At 41.1% G+C, this 10,181-nt stretch overlaps 1 protein-coding gene across 5 annotated transcripts in view; it reads right to left on the reverse strand.

Moving 5' to 3' along the window:
• Positions 1-2,633: 2,633 nt before the first annotated feature.
• The window catches only part of Ercc6l2 (ERCC excision repair 6 like 2), a 131,293-nt gene continuing 123,745 nt past the window's right edge, over positions 2,634-10,181 (reverse strand). For all 5 annotated transcript variants that reach the window (XM_029557183.1, XM_017794869.2, XM_008855120.3 and 2 more), the window contains 2 exons: positions 9,695-9,873; positions 2,634-4,429 (listed from right to left, as the gene is read on the reverse strand). In XM_029557183.1, the coding sequence (XP_029413043.1) occupies positions 3,457-4,429; positions 9,695-9,873 (1,152 nt within the window). In that variant the 3' untranslated portion in view covers positions 2,634-3,456. The remainder of the gene's footprint in view (positions 4,430-9,694; positions 9,874-10,181) is intronic.

The following is a 10,181-nucleotide window of genomic DNA, read 5'->3' on the forward strand; positions in this document are numbered from 1 at the left end:
CTCAGTAAAGGCAAAGTTGCAAAGGAGACCCAAGGAAGGGACACTGCAGACCATGTGCAAAAACCAGCAAGAAAGAGTGAGTGGCCAAATGGGCTGCAACTAGTGACAGCATCAAGTGGGGCTCCCCAAGCACTGTTTGGGACCTGTATTTCACTAGATGCCCTGGATGCTGGACACAGAGGTAGAATAACTAATGCTTGTCCTGTTGGGTAGGGGCCTTTCTTTTTTCTAACCCATGCTTTCTGTCCCTCTAACCCTCCCTTTGGATTATGAACTTTGGGGCTGGGGTGGGGGGTAAAATAGTATACGCTGGATCCAAGTATTTCCCCTAAGGTTCAGAAATGGTGCTTTTGAGAGATGGTGTCTTTAGGAGGTGTGATAGCTTTGTCAACTTGAGATAACCTAGAATCACCAAGGAATAGTGTTACTGAGAGATGGTTTACATTTAGTTAGCCTGTGAGCTGTTTGTGGGGAACTGTCTTAATTGATGTAGGAAGATCCAGCCTACGGGGTGAAGGAAGCACCATTCCTCAGGTATATGTGTGGGAGGGGGGATCTGGGACTATAGAAGTGTGTGTGGGGGTCTTGGACTATAGAAGTGTGTGTGGGGGGTCTGGGATTATAGAAGAGTCAGGGGGTTGGGACTATAGAAGAGTGGAGAAATTGAGCTGACCACAGCAAGCATGCAAGAAGGCAGGCATCATTTTCTTCTGTTCTTGACTATGGATGTGATATGACTAGCTGTCTGAAGTTCCTGCTTTGAGTTCCCACAAAGACAGACGGTCACCTGGAATTGTAAGCTGACAAAAATCTCTTTCTTCCTTCTTTCTGTCAGTGTATCTTATGGCACCAACATAAAAGAAAGTAGGACAAAATTGGGAAATTTTAGACTTGGGACTTTTCAGCAATGCCAGGACAATTAAGACTTTGGGACTCAGCTGGGCATGGTGGCACCTGCCTTTAGTCCTAGAATTTGGGATCTATCTTGCTGGCAAGTATGGCAGACTTCCTGACATGGTATGGCCCTCAGTAAAGGCAAAGTTGCAAAGGAGACCCAAGGAAGGGACACTGCAGACCATGTTCAAAAACCAGCAAGAAAGAGTGGCCAAGTGGGCTGCAACCAGTGACAGCATCAAGTGGGGCTCCCCAAGCACTGTTTGGAACCTGTATTTCACTAGGTGCCCTGGATGCTGGACACAGAGGCAGAATAACTAATGTTTGTCCTGTTGGGTAGGGGCCTTGCTTTTTCCTTAACCCATGCTTTCTATCCCTCTAACCCTCCATTTGGATTAGAAATGCCCCATCATTTATCTGGGAAGCATGTATCTTTCTTTTATCAGAACTCACATTGGGCCTGCCTTGTTTTTCAGAGACTTTTAGACTTCGCTGAAAAGAGCAATGCCAAGACAGTTAAAACTTTAGGAGACTTGGAGATAGACTAAATGGGTTTTGCATCGAGACGTGCACATGAACCTTGGGGTGGGGAGTAAAACAGTATACTCTGGATCTCAAGTATTTCCCCTAAGGCTCAGAAAGGGTGCTTTTGAGAGATGGCGTCTTCAGGAGGTGTGATAGTTAGCTTTGTCAACTTGAGATAACCTAGAATCACCAACGAATAGTGTTATTGAGAGATGATTTACATTAGGTTAGTCTGTGAGCTGTCAGTGGGGAAATGTTTTAATTAAATGATGTAGGAAGATCCAGCCTACCGTGTGACAGACGGTCACCTGGAATTGTAAGCTGACAAAAATCTCTTTCTTCCTTCTTTCTGTCAGTGTATCTTATGGCACCAACATAAAAGAAAGTAGGACAAAATTGGGAAATTTTAGACTTGGGACTTTTCAGCAATGCCAGGACAATTAAGACTTTGGGACTCAGCTGGGCATGGTGGCACCTGCCTTTAGTCCTAGAATTTGGGAGGTGGAGGCAGGCAGATTTGTGAGTTGCAGGCCAGCCTGGTCTACACAGCAAGTTCCAGGCCAGCTGGTGCTACAGGGAGACCCTGTCCCAAAAAGACAAAAAACCCCCCCAAAACAAACAAACAAACAAACAAACAACAAACTTTTACTCCTCGAGATGGACTACATGCATTTTGCATCGATATAACACTCTAGGACAAAACATTACTTTAAAGAAAAAACATATTTGGCCATTCAGTTCCTTAAAAGAATCTTTTCTTCACTTCTGTGCATTGGCTCCACATCTTTCATACTACAGGTCCCTTTTCTTAACAGTGATTTCTGAACACCTGCTTTACTGCCATCTTACAGATGGACAGTTCCCACATCATAGCCCTGCCAGCTTAACCAAGGGAAAGTCGTAGCAGCGTGTCTGAATGTGAGCTGGAACCAGCCTGAGGTTCCTGCCTTCCATATGCCAGGTACAGTACAGGCATGACTATTAAAAGATAGGACCTCCTTGCCTTTACCTGTAACTGTGGCCCCTATACATTTAAACTCCTAGCACAGAACCCAGCAGCTGAGAAAATGCTTCTCAAAAAACAAAACAAAACAAAACAAAAAACAGTGAGCACATTTCAGTTTGAGTATAAACTATATACATTAAATTCAACAAAATAGGTTTCAATTAAAATCAATTGTCTACCCATTTCCTTCTACTTAAGAAATATACAATTATGATATACAAAGCTTTATTTATATGGATTAAATCTCAACAATTGTATAAAAAGGCACTGGTAATGTGGCAAATGGCAGCAATCCTATTATTTTAGCATCATGTCCTACAAAGTTATATACAAAATTTCACTTCTGAGTAGTTATAAAATTATTATTTAACATAATACCATAAATTCAGCTCTAATCACAACTTTTATCAAAATAATTTAATGGCAACAGAAATGATACCAAGGTAAAAGTAAAACAATGACTTTCCAAATACTGGTAGGAAAGAAGTCCATCAGCATACACTTGATTCCAGGCCCTTTGTGGCCTCTGACCAAATGGAACTTGGAAGGGTGAATCAAAGTGGAAAGATATATATTGCTCTAGTTTAGACCCTGTGTATTTCATATTAGGATGTAGACAGAGACCAGGGCAGGTGACTTACATCACATAATTACATGGGGGAGAGATGACCTAGCATTCTGATAACAAATCTAGAATCTTTTTCATTTCATAATAGGGGTTTCTAAAATAATACAATCACATTTTTAAAAAAGATCAAATCAGGTGCTGGGGCTATAGCTCAGTTGTTTAGACTGCTTACTGATCGTGCATGAAACCCTGGGTTTATCCCTTGTACTGCACAAACTGGTGTTAAAGATCAAAACAAATATTAAGGGAAGAAAATTCATGATAACATTTTAGACTATAAAAAAGCACTAATGCGCTAATTTAATTAAAATATTTGTAAACAACTGTGCTCAGGACACTACCTAGGGAGCTATAAACCTGGCTGGCAGTTTACTGACAAAGTGATTCAAGGTTCGCTCAGATCCTACTCTCTCTCTAAATTGGTTATGTTTGTACCATTACCATTTGAGTTAAAAGTCTTCCACAGAAATTTCTCATTTGATTTCCAAAGAGAAGTTTCCAGCTCTTCCCCTCTTTTGGAGGCTGCAGTGCTGGGTACTTTTTCACACAGAGTCTCTATCACTGCCAAGTCAGTGAGCTTGCTGAGACTGTCATCATTCTGCTCATTCAAGATGTCCCAGAAATCTTTCGGTCTCTGCTTTGCTTTTGCCACGGGCCCTGAAAGAACTTCCTTTGGCAGTTTCGTGGGACTATTCCCATGACTGTAAAAGAGGTCATCAAGAATAGAGGTGTCACCGAGTAGGCCTTCCATAGAAGTATTTTCTGACCCTGGGTTTTCTACCTTTTTGTTTCCCAACTGGAAAAGGGGTGCATTTCCTGGAACGCCTGTTCTTGTGAGGTCCTGCTGGTGTTCCATGGTACTGTCTAATTTTCTCTCATGGGCTTCAGACTTGCTCTTCAGAGACCAGAGTGCTGCAGTGTCCTTGGGTATGTGGAGGTTTCTCCCACTGCCAATCTCTTGAGTGGAGCTAATAGGTACTCTCCTACTCTCTGCATCATTACAGAGTGCCTCTTCTCTACGGGAAGCATGATTCTGAGATTTAATGGACTTTCCTTTATGCATTTTGGGGCTGCAAATTCCAGACATTTTGTTAGTGGAATCATTAAATGACGAAGTTTTAGAATCCGATGGCCTTTCTTTTATAAGAGATTCTTTTTCTTTAGATTTATTCCTGATTTTTTCTTCAACTCTGTGGGAAAATTTGATCAACTCTGAAGCAGAATCCACAAAACATTCCTTTACGTCTGGATGCTGATTAGTGTAAAAGTCTCTTAGCATTTTCTGTCGCTCTTCTGATGTGGCATCAGTCACTTGTTTAGCAAATTCTTTCACAGAAGAGGAGTTATAATAAGAAGCTATTTCTTCAAACTGTTTTCTAAAGATTGAATAAATAAAATCAGTGGTTAATTTTATTACTTTCATCTTAAAAATTTATTTTTATTTTATGTGTATGAGTGTCTTGCCTGCATGTAAGTGTACCCTTGTCATGCAATGCCTGTGGAGGCCAGAAGAGGGCACTGGATCCCCTGGAACTGGAGTTAAGGTCAGTGCTCTTAACTGCTGAGCCATCTCTCCAGCCCCTACATTTCATTTTTAAAGAGCTCATTAGGAACCTGGTAAGATGTCTCAGCAGGTAAAAAGTGCTTGCTGAGTAAGCCTGATGACCTGAGTTCAATCCCTGGAACCCATGTAAGGGTGGGAGGAGGGAACTGACTCCACCACGTTGTCCTTTGCCCTCTACACACGCTCCATGGCATGGATGTGCCTGCTCTCACAACACATAATAAAGTTACAGAAACTTTTATTTTTTTGAGACAGGGTCTCACTATGTAGCTGTGGCTGGCCTGGAATTCTCTATGTAGACCAGGCTGGCCTCAAACTTGCAGAGATCTACCTGCCTCTGCCTCCTGAGTACTGGGATTAAAGGGATGCATCACAACACCTAGTCTTACAAAAAATTTTAAAGACTTCATTAGCAGTGACAGGAAATATAGAGGCTAAGCAACATGGCCTTGTTCCTTTAGTACCTGTACTCCATCCTAGGAGAATGTGGCCTCCTTGTGCTAATAGAAACAACCCTACAGCTTTTCTGGTGACCGATTTATGCCATTGGGTATTCACTGGGAATTATGAGAGCTCAGCATGCTATTCTTCCAGTCAGCCAATTTATGACTAAAATGAGTCATCATTTGTATAATCTGTATTTGAAAAATCTGTACTACATTCAAGTCCATGGAATAATATTATTGAGACATTTTAATGAATAGGAAATTCTGAAAAATTGAAGAAAAATATCTTTCTTTTTCCTTACAAGTGTAACATGGAAATTTCATGCAGCTTTTTGATGAGCTTAAAGGAAGGCTCTATCAGAAGCATAATTCTTTTTTCTTCAGTTGACCCAACTTTAATATAAAGAGCACCCTTAGACATCAGGTATGACTTGCTGGATGTGGTATAAGCTGAGCATACTAGAGGCAGGAGAATGGCAAGTTCCAAGCAGGTTCTACATAGGGTGACCCTGTATCAAAACTAAAGAAAAAATCTTCACCATGGAAGAAGCCAGAGCAGTCTGCATCCTGATTCCCTACTGCTATCTGGGTAACCTCTTCATAGGATGGTGTGATAAGAATAGGAGGTAGGAATTGGCTAGGCAGTTAGGGTAAAGAACGACCCCAAAGAAATGTAGCCAGTTTCTTGGCTAAAAGTCAAAATGTCCTTGGGCCTATTAGCAACATACTCTGTTCCAAAGGCCAAAAATGTCAAAAGTATTTGAGAGCTCTTATCTAATCCCTAAAAGATTTTAGGGTTACCCCTTCAGAGGTACTTGTTAGAGTAGCAAAAAAGCCCATTAAAAAAAGAAAGGAAGAAAGAAAGAAAAGAAGGAAAGAAAGAAAGACTATATGAAGTTGTCAGAAAAAAATGATGGGGAGATATGGTAGGTGTTGGAGGGGAGGGACTTGGTGTGGATTTGATCAAAACACCTTATATGCATGTATGAAATTCTCAATAAAGCTTTTTTTTTTAAAAGTTAAAAACAACTAAAGAAAAAGTCAAACAAAAAAAACAAAACAAAAGGAGGGGTTGGGGATTTAGCTCAGTGGTAGAGTGCTTGCCTAGCAAGCGCAAGGCCCTGGGTTCGGTCCTCAGCTCTGAAAAAACAAAACAAAACAACAACAACAACAAAAGGAGTAAGATATTGTTTAAAGAAGTAAACTGCAATCAGTATAAGATAAAACAAACCCTCTTGTATTCATGTATAAACATTTGAGCTTTTTGGAACCTTACTAAGGTGGGGGTAAAAAATTACTTAGTTCCCTTGTGCCAGATCACTGCTTTCCACTGGTAAAGGGATGAAAGTCTGAATTGTGTTTACTTCCACCTGCTGCAGTCTAATGGGACAGTATCTGTAAACAAGGTCTTTAGGATTAAGTAAAGCATAGGTAGGGTGCTAATCCTACAGGGTTAGTGTCTTTGTGCTAGAGAATCAGCACAAGGATATTCTTAAAAGGTTTCAGTTTTGAACACATGCTTGTGATCCCAACACTCTGGAGGTAGAGAGGCAAGAGGACTGAGTTCATGGTCATCCTCAGCTACACAGTAAGTTTGAGGCCAGTCTGGGTTACAAAAGACCCTGTCTCATTCCCCATCCCTAACAACAAAGGTTTCAGTGTTTACTGCACATATAGTAGCTATTTGTGCTTGTTACCTTTCTCTCTGCCTCTCCCTCAGTCTTGTTTCTACTTTTTGGTCAAGTGAGATGGGTCTTCTGCAAGCTACGATAGCCCTTACCCAAAACTGAATTGGCTAACACTTTGATCTTGGACTTCTTAGATTCTACAACTTTGAAAAATGAATTTCCGTTGTTTAAGCCACCCAGTCTGTAGTCGTTTGTTGGAAGTGCCCAACAAATTAAGATAGAGGGCACTGCTTTGCTGATGTTGCATTTGGCTGTTGTCAGGAAAGCCAAATGCCTATAACTTTCTTCAAACAAAAGCCACAGATAGTGTGGTAGTAGCACATGATTAAAAGGCCCAAACTTAAGAATTATATTCATGCTTCATACAATAGCATCTTAAACGTTAATGCACAGATTCAGCCATTTTTTCTTGAAAAAGATTTATTTATTTTGTGAGTATTTATCTGCAGGTATGCATGTACATCATGCACGTAGTATCCAATGAGGCCAAAAGAAGGTGTCAAATCCCCTGGAATTGGAGTTAAAAGTGGTTGTGAGCTGCCATGTGGATGCTGGGAACTGAACCCAGGTCCTTTGCAAAAGCAGTAAGTGCTCTTAACCACTGAGCCATCTCTCCAGATTGATTGAACCACTTTTTACAGAGCCTTGTTAATGTTCTAGGACCTAACTGATTGTTGGTAGGCAAGGAGGGTGAAGAGGGCTTCTCTGTGGTCAACTCCATCACTCAGATAAGGATGAGCTAGGAAGTAAGTCTTCAAGTGCACAGGTCTGGCTCCCAAGGGATCCAGAATACAGCAGGTAGATGAAATTGTCGAAGCGACTGACAATCATAAAGTTACCTGATGCCCAAGGTGAGAAGGTTGAATTTTACCCTACACACAACAGATTCCTTTGGTAAAAAAGAAACAAAGATTTATTTTTATGTATGTAAGTAGGGGTGTAAATGCCACTGTTTTTAAAATTTATTATTTATTTATTTATTTATTTATTTATTTATTTATTTATTTATTTATTTAGCTACCCAGGCCAGGCTATAAAGTTTCCTTTGATTTTAGTGGCAGTCCATGTGTGCTCACTCTTTTTTTGTGGCTTGACATGAGTACCATGGCTTTTAGGACTCACCAGAGTCTTGTTACATGTTCTAAATCCAGACACTATTTCCATCTGATCAACTTCTGCACCTACCTACAACAGAATGTGTAATTCCACAAATATAAACTCCCAAATTTCTGTCCTGGAAATTGCCAATGTTCTTGTTGGAACACAAGCATGTTCTTAAAAGGTTCCACTTTTCACATGAAATGAAGTAATAAGATGTTATTCTATCTATTAATCATCTCCGAATTCATTTTCAGGACCTTTCTAATAAATGTTTGTGCTTGTTAAGATTTAGTGACCAGCGGGGCTTTAAACGATGACTTTTATTTATCCAAGACTTGGTGATGTCTTGGCAATTGCCAAAGGAACTTCAGGTCTGCACTAAGCTATGACCTCACCTGTGACCTGGGGCCTGTTACTGGGGGCCCGTCACTCCTAGGAGAAGTGTTATGGAGTCTTCAGTGACTCATGCCATATAGCTGCCCCTTACAGGATGGGTCCGATTATCATGCACTTTCTTTTTGCTTTCCTAGTTCTGGGACTTCAAAAGAATTTCTTCTAAGAATTTAAGAAAATGTAAGGCGTAACTAAGAGCATAAACTAAGCACTTTCGTGAGAGAAAAAATGGTAGAGTAGCCTTAGGGAAAAGGGAACAAAGGAAACCAAGTACATCAGAACTAATGTGTCACGGCTAAACTTCCTAAAGCACTTCTCTTGGGAACAGGCTGGACTGCACCTGACGGCACCCTCTCCATCTACGATTTCTGAGGGCTGGAGGTGTTGAATGCCCCAGGTAGTCCATCATATAGTTGTAGCAAGCTAGAGCCTTGACTCTGACTGACTAGGATGGCAGCAGGAAAGGAAAAGGGGGTGGGAGGGTTGCTGTCCAGGCAGATCCTGGAATTCTAATATTACTCTTCACTTTTTACCTAGCCTGAGACATTTATTTTCTAGGCTGAGTAGAGAAAAAAAAATGGAAGGAAGCAAAAATGAATTATTGTTATACTTTTTCTTTTTAAATACATACTGCTATCGGGGATAAAAACTGGTGTGTACCTCAGAGACTGGGAAAATGTATATGGTTAGTCTCTAGGAAAATAACTGTCCATAGTGAAAAAAACATCCTGCTGCAGAAATCATTGCTGCAAATCCAACCTTGGGGAGAGGTCTGCTGGAGAGTGCGGTGTGGGGAGATGCCACCTTTCTGTGCACCTGGGCAGCTGAGAAGCACTTGCCAGCTCCCTAAGGAACTGAAGCCTCTCCTGATCCTTTCCTGGGTAGCTCAGGGACCAGGTGCCAGGGATGCCAACTCCAAGGAAGTATTTTGAACCCATGGGGCCAACATCATTTTCCACTTTCCCCCAAGGCCATGTGGACTAGATTGATGATTCCTCTTCTCTGCTTCCCTCGGACTCCGCTTCCTGCTAGTGACAGACCCTCATCAGTACTGCTTCCTACACCATCCGACCACCATTCTTGGTAACATCAACATGTGGAAGTCCCGGCCAGCACCTAGCCTCCTGATTCCTTCACTTAACTTCTAGACTATCTCATTTCCATGTGAGCCCCTTTTCTACATGCCTGTAATCTCAGAACTCAGGAATCAAATGCAGGCTATTCATAAGTTTGAGGCCAGCCTACACCATAAAATAAGTTCCAGGTCAGTCTGAGCTACTTTAAAGAGATTCTGCCTCAAAAAACATTTGTAATTTAGTTTTTAAATATAAAAACTCAGGTTTTTTTGAAACATTCAGATGAAGGGCATGGTTATAAATTCTTTTACTACAAAGTGCTATCTCTTTTGAGAATTATTCCTGAAGTCTAGTGCTGTCACAAAAGACACACCTGCGGATTCCTTTTGGTGTTTCTCCAATGATGAAGGTGGTCTGGCCAGCTCGGTAGACTTTTTTCTTCTTTTGATGCACAGGGTAGGAGATGCAGAGAGGGGAAAGACCTCCGTCACCTGGTGGTTGGTCTTTCTCTGTAGGCGGCATCGTGTCTGCATTTACCTTTTCTTTGTATGTCTGAAAAAAAAAAAAAAGGAGGAAGTAAAAACCAAGTCTGAAAAACCCAGTTTTGGTTCAGTAAGACAGAGAATGTCAAACTTATTTCTAATATAGTCTCTGTAGCAAAGCAATTCACATTACCCAGCTGAAACAACTGTCAGAAGACGTTAGTCCAGACCATTAAAAGAATGAAATAAGGAAAATTGTGGTATTTCTACCGTCAAGGCTGTGGCTATACCAATACACAGGCTGACAGCTACTCTCCTAAGGATTAAAAATCAGTGAATACATGAATGAAAGCAATAAGTTGCTCTCTGTAGGCCCGG

Source organism: Nannospalax galili, unplaced genomic scaffold (assembly GCF_000622305.1).
Source record: "Nannospalax galili isolate Female #2095 unplaced genomic scaffold, S.galili_v1.0 scaffold467, whole genome shotgun sequence".
Taxonomy (NCBI): Eukaryota; Metazoa; Chordata; class Mammalia; order Rodentia; family Spalacidae; genus Nannospalax; species Nannospalax galili.